The sequence below is a fragment of the Pungitius pungitius genome, chromosome 8 (genome assembly GCF_949316345.1).
Source record: "Pungitius pungitius chromosome 8, fPunPun2.1, whole genome shotgun sequence".
Classification (NCBI taxonomy): Eukaryota; Metazoa; Chordata; class Actinopteri; order Perciformes; family Gasterosteidae; genus Pungitius; species Pungitius pungitius.
In genome coordinates, this window is record NC_084907.1 from 17561368 (window position 1) to 17588426 (window position 27059).

The 27059-nt window shown below is 41.6% G+C and overlaps 3 protein-coding genes across 5 annotated transcripts; 1 reads left to right on the top strand and 2 right to left on the bottom strand.

Annotated features, from left to right (window-relative positions):
- Positions 1-7690: 7690 nt before the first annotated feature.
- On the bottom strand, positions 7691-10118 carry LOC119229830 (uncharacterized). Of its 2 annotated transcripts, none has more exons than XR_005121652.2 (4): positions 9984-10118; positions 9473-9774; positions 9099-9225; positions 7691-8750 (listed from the first exon to the last, which is right to left on the bottom strand). XR_005121652.2 is itself a non-coding variant. In XM_037490586.2 (4 exons), the coding sequence occupies exons 2-4, from the start codon at positions 9744-9746 to the stop codon at positions 8381-8383; spliced, it is 774 nt and encodes a 257-aa protein (XP_037346483.2). In that variant the 5' UTR covers positions 9747-9774; positions 9984-10118; the 3' UTR covers positions 7691-8380. The 2 variants fall into 2 exon arrangements, 1 of the variants encoding a protein (XP_037346483.2); XM_037490586.2 differs by having other exon boundaries at positions 7691-8753.
- stx18 (syntaxin 18) lies at positions 10040-21630 on the top strand. The gene is made up of 11 exons (XM_037490584.2): positions 10040-10375; positions 17333-17400; positions 18730-18845; positions 19036-19113; positions 19305-19371; positions 19462-19556; positions 20036-20127; positions 20306-20364; positions 20620-20689; positions 20782-20862; positions 20943-21630. The coding sequence occupies exons 1-11, from the start codon at positions 10157-10159 to the stop codon at positions 21036-21038; spliced, it is 1041 nt and encodes a 346-aa protein (XP_037346481.2). The 5' UTR covers positions 10040-10156; the 3' UTR covers positions 21039-21630.
- Positions 21631-21975: 345 nt separating this feature from the next.
- LOC119229831 (neuronal vesicle trafficking-associated protein 1-like) lies at positions 21976-26282 on the bottom strand. Of its 2 annotated transcripts, none has more exons than XM_037490587.2 (5): positions 26130-26282; positions 25488-25640; positions 25137-25250; positions 24079-24189; positions 21976-23383 (listed from the first exon to the last, which is right to left on the bottom strand). In XM_037490587.2, exons 1-5 carry the CDS (start codon positions 26196-26198, stop codon positions 23183-23185), a joined length of 648 nt encoding a protein of 215 aa, XP_037346484.1. In that variant the 5' UTR covers positions 26199-26282; the 3' UTR covers positions 21976-23182. The 2 variants fall into 2 exon arrangements, with proteins under 2 accessions (XP_037346484.1, XP_037346485.1); XM_037490588.2 differs by lacking the exon at positions 26130-26282 and adding an exon at positions 25955-26121.
- Positions 26283-27059: the final 777 nt, after the last annotated feature.

Sequence of the window (27059 nt, forward strand, 5' to 3'; positions counted from 1 at the left end):
CTATAAAGTCAATTTACTCTCTGGGCCTACAGTACTACTACTAGAGTAAATACTAATACATGTGAGACACAGAGCTTTGTCTTTTAACAACAATTAGTCTTGCTCTGCAGCAATTTACACAAAGACACTTAAAAGTATTTAGATGACATTCCATCTGTTACTCAGTTTTTTTACACGTTTCCCGAGTCAAGTTTCTTTTTCTTAATCTAAACAAGGGGACTCTAACATATTTGTACAACTTAAACCAAAATGATTATATTATTATAATGTCTTATAGTGGTATACTCTATATCTTTGTATGTTTCTTTCCCTTCTCTATATTTTCATAGAGAATACTGTTAATACTTATTCTGTTTTTTCAACAATGAGAAATTCTATGCAAATTTTAATTCATTTCCTTAAAGATAATTTACCACTTTCAATTCTCTTGGATTTTGCTTCTATATGCATTCACCTTAGGTCTGTTGTTTGTGTCCTTTTCCTTTTTTTCATTTACTCAAAACAGTTACGTGTTGAAGCAGAAAAACAGCTGAAGTTATCTAATCCTACGTTAAAATGGACTGATTTGTTAAAAAAAAAAGTCAACATCTTTAATCGAAAGCTTCTCCTTAAACTTGTTGTCGAGGCACCCGACGGTTCTTGTGACCTTTGTCACGACCCGTCCTTGTTGAAAAAAAAAACACAACCCACTCGGTTAAATGACCAGTTAACTGTAATCTGCCTTATCAGCCATTGTGATACTCCCTTTAGCCTTTGTCTCCCTCTCCCCAAGATGTGTTTTTGGTATGGCCTGCCATTTCAAAGGAGGCCCTCTCTTCCGGACAAAGACCAGAGCCAGCGGGGCCCTTCTCAATGACAATACTTTGAGGAATCAGTTGGTATTTACTGCTGAAGAGGTGGAGTGCATTAAGCCGAGAGACTGATTGTTGTCCTGTTTGCCTTTACTAATTGGCTGGAAGGCAGTAAGCTGCTGATACAATTCACAGGGAAAACACTGATCAGAGGAGGAGATGGGGGGGGGGGAACTGCAGATTAAAAACTGTATGGTGGGTTGGCCCTCTGAGGACTGATGAGAACATTAAGATTGTAAGGATACATACCAGATAGCCATGTGCAGTAAAACCTTGTTTATTCAATACTACATTATACTGTGTGTATTGCCCAATGCTAAACAAGGTCGCGTCTTTATCAACTTGGCATCCAACGATGTTGTCTAAATAACACGAATCAACCGCCACTGTGGCGAATGTTTAAAAGACGCTCTTTTTCAGGATGTTCCACATTCCCTTGTCCTTCACAGAAACGTCGCTCTGAAATACGAGGGCAGGAAAGTGAGGACCAGAGAGACCTGGTTCTGTCGAAACGCGGGGCGAGGGGGGTGTACTTGTCTGCGTAGTAATCAGCACAAGCTGTGGTGAGACTTGGCTCGAATTCACAACCCCAATTTCTTCCTTTGCAGTGGAAGAACACGTGAAGGAACAACAGAGGGCAGAGCGGTGAGCCATCGTTTCTGCTGGACGAGCAGAAAAGTGGCCATACATCTGATGAAAGCCACAGGTTGAAAACGGGACGCTGTGTATCTGTGTGTGTGTGTGTGTGTGTGTGTGTGTGGAGGTGTTTTTTTTGTGGGCATGTGTGTGTCACAAGTGGACACAAAAACATGCATCAGTTCTTTTTTTTTTGCTGACAAGAGCTGCCCAGAAAAATAGAGACACTGCTCATCAACTTTTAGGTCAGAAGGAGCCCAAATTGAGTGTGTGAGAAGGAGACGGGAGGAGGAGGAGGAGGAGGAGGAGGAGGAGGAAGGGGGGGGACTCAAAATCACTGCGAAAGCCAAGAAGTTGGGCTCTCAAATGGTCATGGTTGAAACCAGTATTCACAGTGAATTTCCGGCCGCAGTGCCGTGCCTAAGTCGCCTTGATTATTTTCTGGTTCAGGGGTTGCCGCATTTCAAAGCCTCCTGTCTGCCCACGTCTGTGATTCGGTCTTTTTAAAAAAGGGCCTATATTTCAGCGGAGAAACACACATTTGAAAACGTTACGCAAAATGAAAAGTGACTCTCAATCACACAGAGTCCTCAGTCTTCCATTCGGGGTGTGGTGGTGGACCTGGACGGTGAGCGGTGTAAGGCCGCCACACTGAGTAGGCTGATATTTGAGTGTGTTGTTGGAGTAGAAGGTTAAATTTACAGAGAGACAGGAAAATTGGGGAAAACTTTTTTAATGCAAGACAGCCACGAAGCTCAGCTGCTTCAAACGGTGAAGTAGGTCTTTGTCCTCTGTGAAGAATCATTGGTAGAAATGTAAAACCACTCTTTGTCCAATGGAAAACATAATGTGCAACAGACAGATATAATTCCTTGCATCTTTTGTGAAATATTTGTTGAATGTTTGTAGACACTAGAAGAATAAGTCATTTTTGAATCTGAGCCACGATTAGGCTACGATGCCTGTTGCCATTCTTAGCATCCACATAACAATTTGCTTCGATTAGATTTCAGGGACATTTGAACAATTAAGTACTAGGATGAGTATTGTTAAATTAATCAATTATAGTTATCTATCCAACTAAATAATAGCAAACAGCCCAATGTTACATCACCAGTCTTTGTATATAATGTGACATCTTTGCCATTTAAGATGGAGCCAGTTTTTCTTAAACTTACTTTCAATGTTTCTTTGGTAAAAAATATTATATTCTATTTATAAGCTGAGTTGTGTTGCTAGGCAACTCTCACTGTATGATGTATAAGTGACACATAAACAGAAATTGATTGAAGTCTATTTCAGAGGTATGAACAGGGAAAAGCAACATATGCTCACAATTGAAAGATGAAATGTAAAAGTTGCATTACTTAATATTTTGGACACTTCTGTGGCCTGTATTTTTTGCACTGGATAAAATGCATGACAGGCCTGTGGCATAAAGTGGGTTTAAAAAATGTACCCATCAAATCTTGAGAGAAAATAATTTTCCATCAAAACTCCTGCAGGGTATGAAAGGGAAAAAAATGAAAGCATTCAGATGAGGAAGCAAGTATCTGTTTCACATAGTCCCTGTTGTTGTTCATGCCCCCCCCCCCCCTCCCCCCACACACCACCTCTCCTCCTCCCTCTCAAGACATGAAAGAGTGAACCTCATAATAAAATGGAATAAACCATCTTCCAGGTTTGAATTATTGTAATTACACGTAATTGAGTGTTTGGCGGCAAAACCATTTCCTCCTCAGATCCCGCATGTACTTTTTGAAAATCACGATCACTTTGTTCTTGGCCCCAGCCACCGATTGACCTTCTCCAATTGCAGTCTTTCCTGAACGCCTGTGACATGAGACAGAGTGGGACTTGGGGGGGCTGGTAAGGGGGATGAGGGCGGGGGGCTGCGTGCTATGTTGTCACAAGATGAGTTACTCTTCACTAGTTCCATATGGTTTCATTCATCTGTTGGGCTCATTTCTCTCCCTTTCCCCCTTTTCGCTCTATTTATAAATACATGAAGCCGTGTGCAACGTTTTCGCCTTGGCCAGAGGCTGGGGTTAAGAATGGGAGAAACCACCAAAACACAAATTAGTTCATGTTTCATTCCAGTGTCTCTGAGGAGTTTGGTTTGTTCTGGGGAAGAAGCACATGCCTGTACAGTCGACGTGCCGGAGCATGCATAATAGCGGCCATTGTTTTCAGGTTTGCGCTGGTCCGCCAGAAGTCTCTCAGCAGAAGAGCACCAGTTCAAATTGACTGACCGGTTGTCATCCTGGACGAGTTTTTCCTCATTTGTATTGTGTGGGTCAACAAAGATGATATGAAAATTACAAACGGTTATATTCTACCGCAGTATAACATTCTCGTTCTATGAAATGTATTTTCCCGAACGAACCCGCTGACTTGTGCTAACAAACTCAACATTACTTTTTCAAGGGTGCAGCTGTCCAGTGAGGATGAGGCAATGGGGCCGGGCAGTGACCTGCTTTGTAAACGCTTCCATGGAGCTTTTTACCCCTCAAAGACAATTGTGGCAGTGTGACTGTACTCGTCTGTGTCGGCCCTGTCAAGTTGTAATGGGGTGACCGTCCAGAAATTGCGAGGAACTATTTATTGAATCCCAAACCAATACCTTCTAGTTTAGCTCAGAGGGCGAAGCAATATAATTGTCGTTCCAGTGGTGACGAAGGAAGAAAGATCAATTCTGCCTCCACAACCTACTCGTAGAAAGCCTGTTTTTTGTTTTTTTGGTAGGACTCGCGCACTGTTAATTAATAACAGGACCTTTTAGTTGAGCTACTTTTTCCTTAGTTGACAGGATAATAAACTATTTATTTTTGGTTGAACAATTGCCCAGAGTTAATATTAAGACCGTCAGAGAAAAACAAAAAGGCTGCAATTCAAGTTCATGAATTTTCTTTGCATTCATTATAAGCAGCAAAGGTCCCCTGCCGAACCTGAAGTTGACACAATAATGTCCAAAAGACTTTGGTTAATCGTAGGAATAGATAGCTGTATAAATAGGTGTATAGTGATCATATACCTTTAGAATAAGTAGCATTACTCAGAGGCACATGAAAAACTCATCATTTGAAGCAAAATAATTAAATAGATAATTACCATAATATAGATAATGTATTTGTCTTTTCATTTATCAAGCGAAAATGCGTCTTTGATCTTAAAAATAAAAGATTCCTTAAACTAAAATAGAGAAATTGTAATTCCAGTATTCGTAGTCGATTTGTCAGTGGGTATCACACAGTCCGCTTGATTACATGGACTCCAGCTCAAAAGTAAGTTGCAATTGGGAATGTCAGGTTGCCATTTTCTTATGATTGGCTGATGAAAGGTATAATTTAAGAGAGCGACTTCAAAAGCTTTCAATGCCATATTAGGCTGGAATGTGAAAGCTGTCCAGGCAAAAAATTATCCAATTTTCCACTGGCTTTAATTACAAAGAGGATCCCCTTTCATTGGTGGGTCAATTGCTGTCCATTTCTGAAGTCTATTGTAGAAAATGATTAAGTCAAGCATATCCAGAATGCTTGATTCTGGATCGTCGTAATGTATAAATGGGATGATTATATCATATTTAAAACTCACATGTTCACAGTCTCTGCAAAACGACCTCTAAACTGATGGTATAAAGAATCCCGAGCCATTCGTGTGCCTTACGAGACACAATGATGACATTGATGGCCATAGTCCAATCGTTCAGTGGCATGAAGTAGGTTCTTTAATAACTGTTTTGTTTGCGCTCGTGGTGAAGGGTGGGACAAAATAAAATAAATGGGTAGAGGGTCATTTGCCCTTCAACCGTGTCTTTTCAGAAATTTTCCCTTTCTTGGCTCTCACTTTGCCAGCAAAATAAAAGCATGAATTGTGGTTAATCCCTGTAGGAGAGACGTTGTGCCTGAAGCCGGTTGGTAATGGGCAATGCCCTCTCTAATCTAAATAAAGTTAAACGTTTGTAACAGCGACTGCATTATGGAAAATCCAATTTGTGATTGCAACATCTGTACTTAACCTATGGGTTCTTTTTTGTTCCAGGCAGCTAAACTGAATGTATTTTCCGCAATTACTTACATGCACATGACCTTGCATGCAATGCTTGTGATTTAAATGCAAAAATTGGTTTCTGGCTATTATGATACTAAAAAAGAATTAACATATAAATGTTTTTAGACATGCAAACCCATGCACAGATTACAGCACCCTGAGAATCAGTCAACGCACAAAAGAAGTTTTACTTTTCTCACACAGACGCACAGTCATACATGGTTACTTCCAGCCAACATTGAAATAATGACAGCTAATTTATTTAATTGCCAGTTGTTTGACAATTAATAGGAATAACGAGTATTCAATTGCCAATTAAATGATCACGACTAACCCAAAACACTGTCACTTTTAATCACCACCTGTTAAATCCTGTTTCGGGAAGGGGTAGGAAGAGAAGAAAAGGGACAATGTCTGGCACGTGTCCAGAGGCTTTATTTGTAAGCCTACAGGGTGTGGTAGGCAAGCCTCCACCTCAAAGGTAGCAGCTCCCTCCCATGTAATTGCTCTTCATCAGATCAACCTGCAGGACATTCCTGCAGACTGTTTCAAGTGACTACTGCGAAGAGAGGGACAATCTACGGTTTGAATCTGTGGTGGTTGACGGCATATCATTGTGTCGTTAGCACAGGTTTCAGACCACACCCCAATCATGAACAATACAGACAGCAGAAAATACAGCACACCGAGACACTTATGCAAGCAAATTAAGACCAAGACCAACAAGCAAGCAACATGCAAGAAGAAAGAAGCTCTTTCACAAAAGAGTGTCATTTTCACCAATGAGATTTCTTTTGACAGAGCTGGGACTATCCAAGCGAGTCAGAGGAAGGATGCATCCTCAGGCAAAGCAGAGATAAAGGCCTTTGATAGAATTAAGCCAACGTCAAACAGCCAGTAGATGAGTCCTGTGAAGATAGAGCAGCCAGACTGACAGGTCTGATAATAGTCCAAACAAAGAGAAAGTGAAGATTAAGGGGTTCCCTTTCAGGCAGTTAAGTGGACGGCCCAGAGGACACTCCAAAACATGGCTCATCTGTCAGGAACGGCAGCAATGGATACCATCACTGACGCTTCATCCAGGGCACAGATGGTATCTAGTATGCTGTACAGTAGTTTTTGGGGTATTATCATTCAGTTTTATCTGCATGTTTGCAACACAATATTTGTTAAGATTAAGCTGATAACCATTAGTTAGACAAATAATAAATAAAGGGAATGCAAAGGATGAAAAAGAACACAATCCAGGCAAACAGCATGTGAGTTCAAGGGTCAAAGGGACGACAACATTCATAGCTTTACAATAAAATAACTAAAGTATAAGTGAATGAGGGCAACGATTCCAATGTCCCTCCAAGCAACTAATTATGGAAAGCTAAACTAACAATAAAATATATTAAAAACAACATCCACATGTTCTTGTGGGGAATGAATGTAAAGAGCCAAATATGAATACAAATTGTGTAATTTACAGTAACAAGCTGTGGAAGTACTTTTACTCAAGTGCTTAAATGCAATTTTGAGGAAATTTCTATTCTATTTCTATTTCAAACTTTTCTTTACTAAACTCAAAAAATGGATAAATTGTATTATTTATTGTATTTTTTGACATTACACAGTTTCGTATATATACACATTTGATAGTATTCAGTTTATATTCCATTGAAAGTTTTTGAGTGCAGGGGAAGTAGTACTTAAACCATCTGAAAGGGCCGTGTGGGTTCATCAGATGAAAAAGGCTGAATTGGAGAATAAGCATGACCCCAGAAAAGATGGCTTCTTAACAAAGCCTTTGAGGTTATGAAACCTATTTGGATAAAAAATGTGATGTTAAACAGCAGCCTGTCATACTTTTTGCAATTTCTAGCACAGCGCATGCTTGCAGCAAGCTCAATTAGTGTCTATCCCATGGTAAGATAAAAGTTTGGAAACTTTAATGCTCTGCTGGACTCCTCATATGAATAATAAACGTAGCCTTTTTATGCCCATAACCATAGTCCTCAAAAAGCTGTTCTCTTTTCACAGTTGAAGCTGAAAAAATGACGAGGAGTAAAATGCTGAGCGGGCCGAAGAGGAGAGACAGTCGGAGCACTCAGTTGTAACGCAGTCTAGCAAAACACTAACAAAGGAAATGAGCAAACCACACAGCAAGTAACAGACTTTTATTCTCACATCTGCTCACATCTGGGTGCCAACTCCTGTCACTTACAAATAAATGGATTTATGAGAAATATTACGCACAAATTACTACATTTGTCTAGACAGGACATTATTTTAACTTTACTTACACTGGCATGACCGAGTTCTGTTTTTTTAAACAAATATGTATATTGGTACATGTCAAACATTAACAGCTTCCAAATTTGCACTTAGGACTAAATGGCATGAATCTGTAAATAAGCTACATTTCTCAGTGTAAAACTATACACGAGTTAGATTTCCATGCCAGATAAAACAAACTCATTTACACTTACTTCAAACTTTTTCGAGAATTTAAAATTTTACAGCTTTAATTCGGCAGTTAAAATAAATACGGTTGTGTGAACCTTTATTGAGGTGTCATTGGTTCTCCGTAAACCATGGTTATATTCTAAAATATAGTGTGTGTCTTAGCAATATAACCCTGCCCTAAGTACTTGAAGTACACTGGAATATTTTTAAGCAAACAGTGGGTTTCTAACCACATGGAAAGGAACTTCCTGAAAGGAGCAATACTTAGCAGGCCTCTTAAAAACACACATTTGTGAACTTTATTCTTGGGCAATATTGATTATATTCAGACTTGTTATTTAGACCATCTTTGACGCATCTGTATGTCCTGCAGGTACAACAGGTCAAGGACTTCAGTCCTTTGAAGGAGGCTGTTCCATTTGCTTTTTCATCAGCTTAATTTTCAGTGTGTAATATTCCTCTTGCAGCTTAAGGACAGCCTCTTTTCTTCTTAGCACAGACATTTCCAAATCCATTCGCTCTTGTAAGGCTGTGCAGTTCACTGCAGGTGGAGGAGATGAGTAGAGAGTTTCTACAGGTTCTGCAGAAGCGGTAAAGCCATCAGCACGATGAGTGTTAAAATGCACCGCAAGTGATTTTGAGTTGTTAGCAAAATCTGTCATTTTATGTTCTGTTGGAGAATATGTGGGGAGCTCAAACTCTCTCAATGGATGCTTATTTGAGAATTTTTCATCTATTCTCTGGTCCTTTCGATCTTCATCACTGCTGAAAAACAATAATGTTGGACAATAATTTGTATTTTATCTTTAAAGTAGTTCATTTATACAGGTAAACACATCTTTTTTTGTGGTCTCAGCACTGACAAATTTAAATATTTTACATTATTGGCAATGTATTATGTCATAAAAATGTCCCTTTCTAAACAATCCCTTGGTTCTCAGTATGAACTGCTTTTACAGGGACAATTTATCTGTTACAATTCTTTTTGAATAACACAAATGTAATAGGACATCATTTGAAGATGGTGGGTTTTGTAATTGGAGTAACAAAGTTATACTTTTTTTCAGTCTAAGCAAAAAAATACCCCAGCAAATAAAAATAAAAAATCACCTGTTTTTTAGAGACTCCAGCCACCCTGAGCTTGAAGATTCTTCTCTATTGTTTTGCAGCATTTCTGAGATGTCCATCACAGAAATCACTACTTGAGTCACAGTAGTGAGCTGGTCAACGGACAGGCCTTGTATAGGTGAAAAGTCAATTCATGCATCAGTTCAAAATAAGTGCAATACTATATATTCAACTCAAAGAATATGTTGAGGATTTTCTTATTTCTTCCTCGAGGCTTCTAACTCAAAATCTATTTATCTGCAACTATTCCCACGTAGTCTTACCCCTTAAGGTGCTATTTCAACAGTCTTAGATTGCAGATTTTATGATACTGAGCGTTACACTTTTCTCTTGCTAACAAAGCAGATTCTCCTCACCTGTACCCGCTGGCCTTTTCTGTCGTTTGATCTCCACTTTAGACTTTGCCTGTAGATTTTCCCACTTTTTGTTACAGTCATAAACTGTCCTATGAATCTGTGGAAAGACATTGTTCATGGATTGGGCTACTTCCTCCCAGGCTTCTCTTTTCTCCTGTATTGAAACTCTGATGCCGCACTTCCCTCTGATTATTTCTTTCCTCTCCTGCAATAACTGAGCAAGAAGAAGACACTCCTGGTCTGTCCAGTTAGGTTTCCGCTTCCTGCTGGACATCCCTTCAAGAAGGTGTTTGGGCACGCTTCTGGGAAAATAGGAGACACATTTTGAACATTTGTGTATCTTGCCTGTATTTGGTCCTTACCAAATGCAAACGGTGGAGAAAACCTAACACATGTAGACGTTGCTATACTATTAAACATGATATTCCAATTGAACGGCTTTTAATTTAAGTATTTTTTTTAACTCAAGTTATTATATTCAAGATGTTTTTTAATTTAAGATGTTCCCTACCTGGAACCCAACCAAGGCGAAGAGTAACTTGATTGCAGGTCAGACCTTTGCTGGATTAATGTGTTATTAAGTACAGTATATGCCAACTTAAATAATAATCACAGGTAAAACCTTAAGGTAAAATATAAGGCTTTCTTCTCGGGCTAAGGGAAAATCCACAGCGTCGCAGGACGATGACGTCTTCTCCTGGTGACGTGTCAGGTTGTTTACAGCGTGCCCTGCGCTGCAGCTGCAGAGTTATGGCTGTGGATATAACTTTACTTTTCAAAGCCAGTGTCAAGACAGTAAAAACCAGGAACAAGGCAATAGGAATAAGCGTTGACTCTACCAAAGATGAAATATTCAAGAGGACCAGACCCAAGAGTGGCTTTTCTCCGAAGGCGAAAGAAGTGGTGAGTGTTTCCTCAAGCTAACTTTAGCTAGCTGGGCTAGCATCGAAACAAACTGAATTTACGCTTTATTGACAATTCAGTATAGGGGTGTTTTAATGCTATTGTTTCGCGTGCTGTACTGTAGAACCACCATTACGCCTATGAAATGTGTACAGAAACATTATCCATTCATTTTGTATCGCAATTCGCAAGGCCCCTCAGCACTGTGACGGGACACATCCTTAGATAACTTTATTGAACGCATCGTGAAGGTAAATAGGAGTCAGTGGGCAATAAGGATAAAATACCCTACCCCAATCTACGTTACTTATGTGATGTTATATTAAATCAATTAAATATATTATACATGATTGCACTACATTGGTGCTAAAATCATGGCAACATACATTATTTTGCCATAAAGCAGTCGTGCTTGTGGCTTCCTAACATTACATAGCCAATAGACATTGAAGGAAGAACTGCTTTGGTGTTAAATCTGTGGCAAAATCTCCGGTAAAGTTGTATACTCTTTAAATAACATTGGCCAGCCCAACCCTAATTATGTCGTTGGAGGGAGTTGGTGTTTTGATGCACAGCAATATTATCATTTATTGGTTTGGTTACTGAGCTGTTCTGAAGCCTTCTCCATTTAGATCAGGGTTTGTATTAGTTTACAATAACCATATACATTTAAGTGTTTAATGTTTTAGGTTCCAAAGCATTCAGTAATTTTAGTTGGTTCAGGAAATTCAAGGAGCTTGACAATTTGCAGTACACCAAATATCAAAAAGGAAAATAGTTTTTCCTCAAAGTGTGCCATTGTATTTGTCTATTTGAAAATCTTCTGGACACATTTTCTTATTTAATTCAATGAGTCTGTCTGTCCAAACTTACTATTTTTACTTATTACAGGACTTTTCAAATCATGCCCAGTGTGCAGTTCATGAAAAAGGACCACTCTGCTTGATAACTGGGAAGACAAAAGTTGTTCAAACAAAAATCACACTAGGCCAACTGGCCAGAGTCAGCATTTTTATACCCAGAATACTTTGTGCCAACTGTCAGGTCCTAGCGCCAGTGCTCCCCAAATGTTGACAGGCCAAGATTCTGGGCTTTGAACCTACCCGGAAAATTGCCCAATGAGATCTAGACTTCAGACTGCAAGCCGAAACTACGCTTATAAAACTAGCAAAGAGCTTTCTCCTCCATCTATCTAGATTGAAAAGACGGGGCATGTTTTTATTATAATGTTCTGAACTAGTCAAAACAGGATTTCAATCTGAGACAAATATTCAGCTCTCTATTTACATAGTTCATAAGGACATTTTTATTTCAGTACCTCTGATAAAAAACACATTGCTTTAAATATATTTGTGTCTTAAATCATTTGAACCTTAACTTGTCAGACGGGTGTTTAATTAGTTCTTGAAATCATGTCAAATTGTATTCTTCCTTTTGAGGTGAAGCGACATCGAGGGTTGGCAGCAGGTAATGGATCATTGGGAACTACAAGATTTCACTCCATGTCATGAGAGTTGATCCTAGGCCAGAAGTCCTTGGCCGGCCATGAAAATCGTACACATAGTAACACAAACCTCTTCAAAGGCACCTTGAGAAACCACTTTACGTTTCCCTCGGGGAGTCGGGACTATAAGTTGTACCTGATGTCTCCAACCATCAGTCCGGGGCAAACATGGGCCTGGTCACAGCAGTCCTGCACAACTAGGTTTTTGTTATGTTACGTTACATTGATATTAGAAATGGAGGTTTAATAAAAGCAGTGGTGCTGATTCAAAGAAACCCAAACCTATCCTGTGGTGCCGGCCCTCTGCTCTCCTCCCCCCCGACTGCTGTGGCCCTCACGCTGCAGATAATATCTCAAACCATCTCGCTGAAGCAGCTTTTGTAGAAATTGAAATTGCGAGCCTGGAATGTCCTGACTGCTTACAGTTATGTCGCGGTTTTCACCCACAACTCGGCTATCAATTCTTTTCTGTACAGACTGACATGGGCAGCATTTCTTGGGCAAGTCCCCGCTTCACATGTATGATTCCATAAACATACTGCAATAACATTTTCTTTCGGCTCTCCAACAATTTCTTGGGGAAAGCCGATCCTCCCAAGAGCCAGTGATTAAAGGTGGAAGATCAAAACAGAGAAAATATTAAATTAGGTCCCCAGTAACAATGTTGACGGCCGGCACCTAATGCACAACAGATGTGGGTGCCCTTCAAGACATGTACAACTCAAAGTTATTCCCACTGAAGCTTCACAGGAAAATAAAAGGAAAACATCACATTTGACAACTACACAGTGGACCTACGAGTCTTTTTCCTGCTCAAAGAGAAAGGACATTCAGCATTTTTTAAGGCAACAAAAAAGGTCTTGATTGGCTAATAAGAGGCCAGCGTTTACAGGGTGGGGCTTGGTCAGGGGAATCTTTTACCTCATAGGGGTCCGTTTGGGGCTCTGTGATCTCCATTTCACCGCTCACCTCGTCTCTCGCCGCAGCGTGCTGCCCTTCTGGAGCTTAAATGGAGAAGGTCACTTTAAAATTGGTAAATTGTGTGTAGAAAATAGTGTTTGGTTCCCCACTGTGCCTTCATTATTGGAATGCCAAAATTGGCTCCTTCTCACAGTGTTTTCTTAGAAACCCTGAGAGTGTGGCCGCCTTCACTTAAAAGTATATTGTGCTGATAGAGGCGGGGGACGGGGGGGGGGGCTCTTCCTTATATCTTTCATATTGAAATAGTATGCTTATATGTTGTCAAAACACATCTGTTAGAATCAAGAAAGGCATCAGGACAAAGTAATAATAATAATACCTAAGTACAGTTAAGATAGATAAATATATATAAAACAAAAAATTATAAATCTAGTATATTTTATAAGTGTAGATAATGAACATAAGTTGTGTAGCCAAAAATTACTTTGTGAATATTCCCTAAATGGCCTTACTAATGTCAACTAATTACCTCGGGGTGTAAATCATCACTCATCCATATGGTAAATAAAAGGTTAAATCGTGAGTTTTTTAGAATATTGTCTCATGAAACTTGGTACATTATTAACTTGAAACTGTATGTAACATAATCTAAAAAGAAACACTTGAAAGGTCCCACACTTGGCACACGGGTGAAAACGTCCTGACACACAGCTGTTGAGTACTATGCTCCATCAGGGAGAAGCTGAGACGAACCTGCTGCTAAACCCTCTCTTTACCAGTTGGCCTAATCTTCCTTCTGTTTTCCCATGAAAGCCGGGCAAATTAAACGTTGAGGCATCCTGTCAGGCCCGAGCACAAGCTTGGTTTGCAACTAAATGCTTTTGCATGATTCATGAAAATAAAATAAAAGGGGTACAAGTGATGAAATGCAGATTTACAGATGCAAGTCAAACTCTTAAATCATGAGACGGACACCAGAGACCCTGCAGGCTAAATAGTTTAAGCTGAAAAAATTAAAGCCCAAAAAAGCCAATACGTTGTAAGACTAAAACGGCTGCTGTTGACTCTGCTTGAAGAATGCTGCTGAGGCTTAGTCACACAATGTGGAGTTATGTGATCTACGATTACTGAAATACTACCACAACAGCGAGTGGAACACTTGACCCCGACACCTCAAAACACAACGACTGTCTGCTCCTCTGCTTAAAGACATGTTGATGTGTTTGTTGTTTTTTAGATTAAGACCGTAATGCATCACAACACGTCATTTCACCTTAAAGTTAATGCTTCAATTGAAGCTAAAGTCAAAGTTGCTGAGCAAACGGTCAACATTTTGTTCACTTACTACCATTAATCCTCAGTCGACGAGAGGAGAGGATCGAGATGAGTTATTATAATTATGTAGATTGCTGATGAGATTTGGGGCGTGTGTGCTGAATCCGATTGTCTTCACTGACTGACGCATCAGTGTTTGTTGCTTTCAAGTTGACGTTTTGTGTCCACGATCTGATCAGAAAGGAAGAGAGGCCGTATTCACTCACTACGGCTCTCTAAAAATCGAAACAAAGTCCTATTACTTCAGCACGTATCAAAAATGGGGTCAGGAACCCCGCTCATGAATTCTCTTAAGGAGTCTTCTTTGATGCCATCTTTTTTTGTTTGTTTACGGAGCTGACTAAAGCGTTCATACCGGGGAGAAGAAAAAAAAACAAAGCCCATTTCAGAGTCAGACATAAACATGACAAAAGAAATCAGCGCGTGTCTGAGTCGGGTCCACTGAAGCATCCTCTGTCTACCGGGCCCACGTACCCAAACACAGCGTAGCATGGCGTCAGCGCGGATAGCCCTCGGTCAGGACAAACCAAAGCATGGCAGTCATCATCAACCTCTGTCCGTTACCTGGATTTAACAAAACAAAAACCAGCGCTTCAGAAATCTGCCAGCTAAGCCTTTTCTCTTTTCTTCCTCATAATAATCCCCCCTGATGGTTTGTTTGGGCTCAATCGGGGCTGGAGGGAAACGGGGGGGGGGGGGTAGGAGAAAGTGAGGAGGTAAAGTGGGGGTCTTTGATGATGACGAGATTAGATGTAGCCCGGCAGACTGTCTCCTTCTGCCGTCGCTGCAAGCGCTGCCTCGCTCACGCGCACACAAACACACACGCATGCACATATTCGCAGAAACACGCCCACAAAGAAAGCTACATACACACATATTTGGTGAGCCACATGCACAAGGCCACCGCCTTCCTCATTGTTGAGGAATTACTTGCTCTTTAGGGTCTTAAGTTACAAGAGCAATTGATCCCTCTGACCCCCTGCAAACCCTGGAGGTTGTGCTGGGAATCCGAGCTCCAATGTATACACACAGGAGACAGCTCAACCCCCAGAGCAGCACTCTTGACACTCCCCGGCACCCCCACAACATGCACGCGCACGCACACACACACACACACACAATGCACTCTTTCTTTTTTTTGTCTCTTCAATGCTGTGTATTTAGCACTACCTGCTGGGCCAAATAAGCAGTTCAATTGGGTTTTGCTGGCAAATATATTTAGTATGTATGCTAAAGCCAAGTAGGGGGTTATATTTTGCGGCAGGCCAATGTCGTCTCAAGAACACCGAAAAATGTGCCTCACACTGGTTTTCCTGTTTATATCGTTTTCAAAGGGCTCGGAGGCTTTTAATAAGATAACATCATGATAATCAGACATCTGCCACATGTTTAGTTCTCAAATTCCATGGCAAATCTTTCTCCTTTTCAAATATCAAATCGTTATACAAAGGGCAATACACCTATGTTTGTTCAGATTGTCCATTCATTTCATTACTACCTTGTTTTAGTGGAGAAACTGTCCGTAGACTTTCAGTAGGTAGTGATCAATTTCCCCATCAGTTATAGTTCCAGACTCTAAAATTAAATAGCTGAAGAAAATAAAAACAGAAAATATTCTTTTGAGACAAAGGAGCCTTTGTGCTTAATTGCCTTTTTTTTACTTGAAATCAAATGAGTTGTAAATTGTAATGAACTGATTCTTCGATTCTAGATCAGACTAAATTCTTCAGATTAGATGCGAGTGTTTCATCTGGGAGGTGAGATAAATCACAAGGGAAAACCATCGCAGACGTCGATAAGATTCATTGGACAACCAATAGGTTCTTCGTCTCTACTTCAAGATACATTTTGGAATTGATGAATAAATCAATAATTCTGACTTTGTTTATCAAGAATGAAAAGATTTTAAATGCTTTCCAACCCACTGGATCATCCTGCACATTTAGCCTGTGATGCTGCAGTATTGGAGAATCGTATCAATCTTGTAGGAGTTCAAAGTTCTCTTGTTCCCTGAGACGCAGCGTAATGGATCATTTTTTTGAAAAGCTTTTAACCATAATAAAGGTTCTCTTCTCCCCTGGACGTCCCTCTAAGCTCAACTGCTCTGAACAACAATTAACTCTTGACCTCAAATAATTGTATTATTACAAGGGTCGGTTTGCCTTAACAGCCCTTGCCTGAGTCGGCGCCCTGCAGCGGTGACATACGTCACCAAATTACCGTCTAAACCAAAGAAGGAGTTCTGGCCTTCTAACAAATTGCTCAGCTCTGTTTTCCTTGACACCTTCTTTCTGCGTCGAAAAACATGTCATTTTTAAAACGTCGACTCGAATAAAAAGCCGCTTCAGGTCACCGCGACGCTGGGAACGAATGTTTAGAGACATTATTGGACTGCCGGTGCCAGGTTACCCCCTTACAGCCAGGGCAATTAGATAATTGAGGTTGTTAGGGTGAAAAAGCTGAAGGCTGAAGACAGTGATGTTATGATATCCAAACAGTCTCCCATGCTCCGGGGTCGCTGTCACAGTCCAACTCACTGTGTCATTTTTCAATCCTTAGCTTGTCTGAGTTCTGTCTTGTTGCCGATCCAACAGAGCCCGCTGTGTGCATATTCACACCCACTTGTGCGCTGCCAGCAGAGCTCTGTGGACAGGGAAGCAATTTGGTCTTTTTTAATATTTAACCAAATTACAGGAGCAAATATTGGATTGAACCAAGTTTCCTCCGGTTAGCCTGTGCACATATACGCATGGACATTTTCTCTGTGATAAATAGTAACAGGTCCATGAATTTGGAGCTTATTCGAGATAGCTCTGTCAGTGCTCTGTATGCAGCCGCTCATGGTTGGATTTATGAGAGCTGTTTGACGAGGAAATTGCAGGCTTGATTTTTGTATGTCCCTGACTTGATGAATTGTCAAAAGCAAATATTGGGAATTCACAGAGAGACAGACACTGGTCGCCTGTCACGTTCAATAAATACAAAATGCCACATTTACTCCTGCTCTGTCTAAATGTATTCGGGAGAAAATAGTTTCTTGGTACAGGTCTAAAAATCTCTTTTCTTAAGCCTCGTCGACGTGGTGGACATATTTAAAGGAGCAACAGAGGCGTATATAAGAGAGAGAGAGCATATAAAGAGACTAATTGACCCAAAGTGAAGCAACTAATGCCTCTACTCCCTTTTTATCTCGGCAGATCTCGAACATCACCAAGCTCAAAGACTTTCTGCTACAGCACAGGAAAGATTACGTGAGCGCCGGAAGGTGAGTCACGGCGAACGGTGCCCGTAATCCACCACAATCAGCTACAGCGGCCGGTAAAACCCCTCGGAGGCTGCAGGGCAGGTCGGCACTGACAAACTCTTTGAATTTCAGTCAATTCTGAGAAGGTCAGGAGTCAGTGCTACTTGAAGGTATCGTCAAATCTGTCTCCAGTGTGTGTGTCTGTGTGTGTGTGTGTGTGTGTGTGTGTGTGTGTGTGTTCTGTCTGCTGGCACAAGGTCAGCAGCGAGGAGGGTGGTCTGCAGCGGCCGGCTCCAGTCTAATTGTCTGGAATAATTGAGCTGCAAGCGAGTGAAGAACAAATCACGCCCTGGGACTAATCCTGGCCTTCCTCCCTTTCGAGGCCCCCCTCTGTGTTCTCTAGGTGTGGGTGTGTGAATTAGCCCCTGTTTTGTTATGTTTGTTGATAAAGCCTCAGCAGAGCACATTAACTGAACGTGAGCAATGTCAACGGGCGGAGTGCTGCAGCGTTTAGTGGTGGGAAAATCCATCAAGAAACCATCAGTCGCGGTGTATCCGCAAGTCTCGCCTGCAGTCAGCCGTTCCCGTCTTCCAGTTTTCTTATCGACTTCCGTTGACCTCCTCACTTTGCTTGATAGAATAATGAAACACTATAGATAAAACTAAATTGACTTCCAAATGTCTAGTAAACTATTGCAGCCGGTCATCATTTTCGACCAAGACGGGCTATGGTTAAATCAAGAGCCTAATTGATGGTGCCGTCAATCAATTCCAATATAATGTTACATTATGTTACGAGTGTATCTTTACCAAACCAAAGATCTCTCTCTCAACCCCCATAAGTATGATAAAGGATGATTTGGTCAACTTCTATCAACGCGTCGTTGTTCCTCAAAGTTTGTTTCATTTAGAGGCTCCTAAGAATTATCTTTATTAACTAAACCAGAACGTGTTTGGTATTTTTACTTGAAAAAGGACTTAAACGATCTATCAATGATCCAAATAGTTCCATCTTTAAACCGAAATGGATCATCACAAGCTCTTAAATGTGTTTTTGTGTGTCTACAACAAATGTTTGTATCGCAAAAGTCCACCAGAGGGAGACGGTGAGTTACAACTATGGACCACTGCCTGACAGCCTGGTGCTGTGTTGGTTATCATTTGGGTCATTTCTGTCTGGAGCATCACGTTCTCCTCACGTTTGTGCAAGTTGTTTAAATTTCCTCTCAAAGAAATGATGTCAGCTGGATGGGGAAAGTTGTAACGTGGAACGTTCGTCAAACTTTGAGCTTTCTGTACATGCCCACAACGTCGTTCCACCTACTGTGATTGTTCCTGCGTGTTTTACAGCCTGATCTCATCAGATCTTACCCGTATGACGGAGAATGAACGAGACCAGATTGACCAGGATGCTCAGATCTTCATGAGGACCTGCTCTGAGGCCATCAGGCAGCTGCGCAATGAAGGTGTTCTTTGCTGCTTTTACAGTGCAGCACAACAACGAGTTTAAAGAGAATATACTTGTATTGATAGTTTTGTCTTGCTTTGACTTTCAAATCACCAGCAGGTGGCTGGAAATTGTATGTATTATTATTGTATTCTTATTATCCTATACAAGTTTGTCTTTAATAAGAGAATGTTTTATTGTCTCAATAGCGGAGAAGCAAGTGATGTCAGCCCAGGTAAAGGAGCACAGAGGGGCAGTGCTGGACCTGATTGAAGTGTATCTGAGAGGTGAGTTCATGCACCGCTTTACATTTGAAGTGCTTTGTTCTATGGACTGTTTACCATCCGCTTGTCTTTAGGACGTTTACTGGCTCGACTAGTGTGTATGAGCTGCCTAGTACGTACCTCAAGTCCCGTAACTAATGTTGCAGCACTGAGGACTGCATGGCATCATTGTGTGCACCTGGTTTGTTTTTAAGGAGTGTGTAAGCTGTACTCTGAACAGAGAGCCATCCGAGTCAAGAGAATGGTGGACAAGAAGAGGCTGTGAGGATACGCGTACCTCGTTCGCAACACCTTTTATTTACTTTAACAACTTGCTCCTGAGTCACGTGACCCCGCGCTCGATGTCTTCAGGTCGAGGCTGGCCCCGGAGCACCGCAGCAAGGTGGAGAAAACGCTGCCGCTGGAGCCCAAAGAGGAGAAGACGACTGTCAGGGAGGAAAGTCCTGGTGAGTCAGTAAGTCTCCTGACATATATAACCCAGTAAATGATTCAAAAATTTAGATGCGCATAATGTCTATAGATTAATACTGAAAGAGGTCCCTACGCACTCTCTTCTCCGTTTGATGAGAACATCAAGCACCACAGAGAAGTCCATGTGGTTAAAAACAAATTTACTTCAAATAATGTGTCATATCTAATTCATCCCTACACCTACACCTGGTCCTCGTGCGCCCACTGACCTTCAATGACCTCTGGGGAAACTGGAGGCAACCAATCACCATCTATCTCCATCACTGCTTCATTATTGTAACACATTCTTTTCTTAGATCCAATGTGGATGTCTAAAATCATCTTAATAAATCTCTAGAAATAACCACTCTGAGTTATGTTTTCCCTTTTCAAAGTGACTTGCGGGTCAGATGAACAAAGTGAATGACTGAGTAAGTGATGAAAGACATATTGTTTTTACTGTTCCTCCCTGCAGAGAAAAGTATGTCAGAGGTCCCGGAAAACCCTGTCAACCTGTGGGAGGAGAGCCGAGTGGAGGACGAGCTCTCTCCTGAGGAGATCCAAATGGTGAGGCCCAATCCGCTTCATGTTATACAGCACATGTACTGCTTTTTGTGCACGTCTCATGTACAGCTATATTTAGATCGCGTTCTAAATGCAAGGACGCAGTCAGGCACACATTCATTGCTTCACTGTCATGTTTAAATCAAGTCAGGATGTGTCATTATTGTGTGTTTCTGTCTAGTTTGAGCAGGAGAACCAGAGGTTGGTGAGTGAGATGAACAGCCTGGTGGATGAAGTGAGGTAAGTCCCATTTTTAATCTGTTCTAAACAACACATTTGTTACCAGGGGATGTCAGTCATTTCATTCTGTTCACACATATGTATTGTTACCGTGGTAGCCAGAGAAAACTGGCTTGTTTATTCCAGATTGGATAAATATGGTCATACGCCGACTATTGCATGCCCCTGAAATATTAATGCCATCTGGAGGTGCTCAAATATGCTGGGCACTCTATTTTCATGGGATATTCAATGCATTTCTTTTGCGCATTACAGGCAAATTGAGGGGAAGGTGGTGGAGATCTCTCGACTGCAAGAGATCTTTGCTGAGAAAGTCCTTCAACAAGTGAGCCGAGTTCCTTCTGTTTCATTCACGTGGACCTTTTATTTTGAGAAGAGGTCGAAGTTAAACTCGACGTCCGTTTAACTTTCTGACAGGAAACTGAGATAGACGGTATTCACCAGCTGGTGGTGGGAGCTACAGAAAACGTCAAAGAAGGCAATGAGGATATACGAGAGGTAACATCACTACTCTATTCCACACGTGGTCTTGAAACTGTATACTATGTTTTTCCTTTGACTTTATTTTGTTCCCCAAGGCAATCAAAAACAACGCGGGCTTCCGGGTATGGATCCTGTTCTTCCTGGTCATGTGCTCTTTCTCCCTCCTCTTCCTGGACTGGTACGACAGCTAACACGACTAGGCAGCGTGGACTCTGTATTCGACAGGAAACCGTCCGGGACTGGCACATGTTGGTTATCTCAGAAAGGGGTGATGACATCACTGAGACTGAACGTACAGTCTACCATGTTGGAGCCTTCGTGAAGATTCTGTGTTCAAGTGGACTTGGGAGTTCTTCCTTTCCCTGATGCTAACTATGTAATAGTGTTTTTTCCAGCGCATTTGGGGATCCAATGTTTAAAAAGGCCGTCTATGGAGGCAATTTGTCCACTTTTAAGAGTTTTTAAGAGTCTTTCTTTGCCACTAAAAGCAGCAATGATGATGTTGGATTGGCAGTAGCTATTCATGTCTGTCTAACTGAAAAAAAGTGTTTGGACCGGACTGAAGGAAACTATTTGAAGAGCTTTGCTTTTCCTTGATGTTTCATGTACACTATTTAAAAAGCGTATACACTTGTGAACCTCAATGACACAAATGATACTTCACTGTCAAATCCCGATAAATGGTTTGCTTTACAGGCAATCATGGGCAGCAGAGCAATTTATTCAATATGTGATCACATCATGACTGTACTGACATTCTAGTAAAACTGAGCAATAGCCTCATTTCAATTCTGTGTGTTCTTTCATATTTTATTTCATATTCATGTCAGGCTTTCAGATAACATCAAGAGCAGCAGAAAGACACGGCCTGCCTCGGTTCATGCAGCTAACGATAGAAACCATCTACAGAAGATTTGATTCACTCAGCTTTTTAATATTTCTGCTAATCAGTTTAATAGGATTAATTACTTATCCCGGCGAATGCACTACAGCACTTAGATTGGTTTTCTTTGCTCTTAACTCAAAGGAGCTGTAGCGGTAAACGGTATTTATTTTTAGCACCGAGGGGGTTTCAGCATCACTGACTAATGTGATATTAATAAATAAGTTATTCCACTTGGACATGGCTAGTGAAATGTGGGCACTTTATTTCAGTTTTTCATTGAACAATTCTTTCATGTAGCAAATGCACTTCAATGGAAATAGTTACATTGTTTGAAAAAAGTACATAATTTGTGACAGTTCAAGTTAAATGAGAAACGCAGAAAACAGCAACAGGACAAGCGACTACCGCCAGATTGTTCCACTACATCAACCTAAGTCTAGTGTCTGTCAACAGCCATCTATGGTGACAATCAATCAACGCAAAGCGTTGCGCAATACAGTATCTTCCCTAGCAATGCAAAAAACATTCAGTAGCATAAAATGTGTACTATGAAAAGTGACCGTTAAGTGGCCAGCAAAGAAAAGCACATAGTGTTCACAGAGAGTTCAGATGGTTGGAGACAATCGTTAATGCTGGTTGAAAAGACTTGATGCATAAAATACTTAAGACTCCTTAACAGCACTATATGCACAGAGCCGTATGGGCCGCTTCAAAACAACACAATTAAAATATTTTTTTTTGTTTTTTTTCCGCTGGTTATAAGGTTTCCTCCAGGTCAAAGCCTCATTTCTTCACAACATCATGACAGTAAAATGTTTTGACACAGGATGACATCTGAGGCAAATGTGCTGCAAACTTTGTTGCTTCGTGAGAAATTTACCACTGGACCTCATGAGGTCGGACATGCAACATCAGTACTGGACCTATTTGAAAAGAAAAAGGCTTAGAAGCCGACAGAAGTCGCCGGGGCTTGTGAGTTAAAACAAGCAACGCAGACACAAGATGGTTCACAGTTGTTTCACAATGTGAGTACTAAAGAGTGTTCTGTTAGGTGCATACGTGTCTGTGTACAAAGACAGGGAAGTCATTGTGTGTGCGTGTGTGTGTGCGCGCGCGTGTGTATGTGTGTGTGTGTATCCCCGTGGCTTTTTATACGTTAGCCACAATTTGAAAGTGTAAATAAATAACAACACGTGCGATTCAAACAAACCATGAATCCACCCGTCGGTTGAGGCTTGCTTTGCTGACTAAATTTCCCGCTACAGTAAACAAAAGCTCCCCAGAACTACATCAACAAGCCTGCAGAGCATCTCCAGGTAAAGGTGAGTCGCTTTCTCACCAACAGAAAGCCCCAGGACTCTGAGGTTTGCTTGAATGGCACAACCATATTATTTATTTATTTTCTTTATTTCTGAAGCAGGCGAGTCCACCCCCTGATCCCGGGGTGGGTTAAGCCAGTTTCTGGGCGGTCTCCGTCTCCTGCTGGGTGACCTTTTCCTCAGACATGATGGTCATCCATGGAGATACTGACCGGGTGATGGTCTGCTTGGCTATGTTGTAGTGGTTGATGAGGGTGAAGAGGCGCCCGCGGCCCCCAGGGCCCTGAGGGGGGTAGTTTCCATACATCCCAGCCGGCATGCAGCGACCTTGCTGCTCCGAAGAGAGGGGGGGGGGTGAGATTAAAAGAGCAGAGATGGGACAATGTGAGAAGAACACAGAAGGTGACCAGGTTATTACTCAGGAAAGTAGGGTGGAATTCTGAGAAACAAAGTGATTCATAATTCACGGATAAACAAGAAGGAACAAAGAGATGTTTGATGCTTGTTTCCATTATATTCAACCGCTTATTCTCAACTATCACAGTCCACCACATACAACTCAACAAAAGCTATGCCGCATTCCCTAAACTGATACATGTGAAACTCGAATAACAATTTAGCTAAAATGCTAAGCTACTGTAACGCAAGTGGAAAGTGTCAGCAAAGTCAATGATAACCTAAAAATGTGCAATAAACTGCAATGTTTATCTAAATCAGCCGGAAAAAGTCCCCATACAGTTGTTCTGAAGTAAGGATGTAGCCACAAAACCCACAAAAATGTATTAAAGTGTGAAACGGTGTGTTTCATTCCTGATTACTTCAACATTTCATTAGAGGAATATTATTTTGTTACATTAGAAGTTGCATACCCTTTATTTAGGTTCACTTAAAACCCAGATGAATTCATTCAGTAATGAAAAACTACATTAAAATCAAATCGTATCAACTATAAATATGTTACTGTTAGTTTACAATAAAATAAAATCTCCTGCAGGGACACTAACACTGATGCTCGTAAGCGTTTACCGTGTAAACAAAGCTGTCGGGGCACGGCTGCTCGTACTGGTAGACCTTGTAGACGACCAGGAACACCACACACACCAGGAAGGCCAGGGCACAGATCACCAGCAAGGTCACCTAACGGAGCAGAAGTGGGTCCATACATAACAGCGATCACAGCCAGACGGGACCGTAGTGTTCTGCATTTAATAACTTCAAAGGAATATTCCGTGTGTGACCACGTGGACGGGAACACACGCATCCAAGGACCTTTATGTACGGTTCTTCTGCATGTTTGGAGCACGCATCAATGTGACCGAAATCCTAATAGTTTTTAATCTGTCTGTATGAGCCCCGCAGTTACACACGGCGCAACAGACACGAGCACAAAGCATCGCAACAGGAGATTATGAAAGGGACTATCTGCCATGAAGGGGATGAAACGGATGCAACGTTTCAAAAGCGGGCTGATCAGAGGATGTGAGCCGTGTTCTCTGAGACAGTGATGGGCCTCCTTTCCTTTCAGATCTTCAGGGATTAAAGCGCTAGTACGGAAGGAAGGGCGACGCACCTCACAGAAGCGGTTTCATCTGTTGCTTTAGGACGTTGGGGAAGCGCGTATTTGCTTATTCTGCACGCACGGTTCATGAATTTCAAAGTACGCAAGGAAGTCGTCGGGCCCCCCAGGATCATGTAGGGACCGTTTCTTTTACAGAAGCATATGTTTTTAATCATTATATATTGTGTGTCACCCTTCAGCCAGCCAGGGGGGCGTTGAGGGGGGAGGGGGGGGGGGGGGTGGGAGAGATGGTGCCGTTTGGAGGCCATCGCCATGGCAGCAGCTGAATGAATTAAGAGTGTCAGGGCGGGGTTAAGTGAATCATTGTGCATTATGTCTTCCTGTGTAGGAGGACAGGAGAACAGGCCGCACAGGAAGCAGGACACGCAGGTTGTCCGAGCAAAGATGAATAACCTAAGTGGTCGAGAGACTATAGTGTGACGGCGGCGACGGATGTCCGCTCTCAGGACATACGCGCGTGTTGCAGTGTGAGAAACACTGGAGGTGGGTGCGACGTTTCTCTTACTTTGAGTCGCTCAGATACGCCTTCAATGATGCTTATGGAGAATTCGGCGATTTTAGGAGATCGTAGCTTCCCCTTCTTGCTCTCAATATAGTCTGCCTTTGTCTTCACCACCACCTGGTAGAAACACAAGACATGTGACATGGGACACGTGCATGAGAGGAGACCCAATCAGTCGGCACTTATAGCTATAAAGATAAAGCAAGAACAATAGAAAGATACGATTTATAGGAAGAAAATTAGAAATAAAATAAAAAAAACGTTTTCTCTAATTTAATACATTAATAATTGGATTCATTGCTGTGCAGAAATAAAGGAGGAAGGATAATGGAATAATGGAAAGGATATGCTTACCTTATCTGGTGGAGGGAACTGCAGCTGACTGGCATCTAATGGTGTTATGAGAGGGATGGTGTCGAACCCGTCCTCAGACACCACCTTCCCGTTATTTTTGTCGCTGAAATTGTTCCCCAGTTTCACCATTTTCTCAGCACAAAAAAGCCCGACCTGAGGGGGGTAAACATGTGCGTATTACTTCTAAACGGAAGGCAACACGGATGCTTTTCTGTGTCATTTACGCTCCACAAATCCTTCGAGGCATCCCATCCGTCATGGTGTTGGCGTTGCTTTTCTTTTCTTTTCTCTGCATGCAAACAGCAGCGCGGTGACACGGAGGATGCTGAGAGGCGCCTTGTGGCCCACGAGGAAGCCCCACGACACACAAAAGCGCAGGAGAGGACCCGCACGGCTCCGACATAAAGGGGGCCGATGTCTAACCTATCAGCAAAAAGACATTTGATTTCCCGCATCCGAATACTTACCAGCTCGGCGGATAAAGCCCTTTGAAAGCAGCGTATTTCTCCTGGTGTGCTGAATATATTGCTCCAGTGCAGCGATGTGTTTTTTTGTTTTTTTTTGTAGGTGTGACGCAGCCGATTTGCGGGGAGCTGGTGCACAATATGGCCAGCTGGGGTTTTTTTTTTTTTTTTTTTTTACCTCCGAGCTGGATGCTGCTGCTGGCGTCTGGCTGCACTGCAAGTGATGTAACATCCTCATCGCATCCATCCATCCAAACCACCTCTCATCCGTGTCGTTAAACCCACGAGCCCGAGCTCATCACGGAATAAGATCAAGAGTCGTGATCTAAATGTATGACAGGTTTTGTTCTTTTATTAGAGGAATTCGGGATACCCCAAAACCAATAGAGGGCTGGAGGGATGTTTATCAACAGGGGGAAGGAGAGTCAGGTTTCATATGTCTCCTGTAAAATACATACTTTCATACAAATGATGTAGATGATGATTATACTTAAAACTTTAAATAGGCATTATGAGATGAAACGAATGAAACGTATCTTGCTCTCTATCTATTCTATCTGGGAACAAAGATCTATATTTCAGGGGGGTTGTGGTGGAGCCAGCAGGTATATGGGCCAAGATGGTGTTTTCTGGAGTTTACATTTTAATGCAAAATCTGTTCAGAGGTTATAATGAATGTAAACAAACAACCCGTCAGCTGTCACAAAATGATGTGATATCATCTTTCTCTAATGCTGCTGAGACATAAATACACAAAATCTCATTTGAATCTAATGTTGCTGTTCAGTGCTCATTTTAAAGTGTTTGGAAATAGATTTTAAAATAAATTGATCCTGACATGTGCAGGATTCTTTTACATCATCGCTTGCCTTCAGACCTTTTCATGTGTTGATTTGTATTCATTGGAAAGTGTCGTGCCTGCAGAGTCTGCCTCCTGCCCGTCCATCCAGTTCAGTTTCTCTTTGATCCTTTTTTTTTATGAGAGAAGCTGAGAATCCCCTGTGATTATCGGCATGCAGGGAGACTCTTAAGTGTAATCTGACCATCCAACCAGTGAGAAGATGAAACAGAAATATCTCACCCGAAATGCCAACAAACGTTGAATATG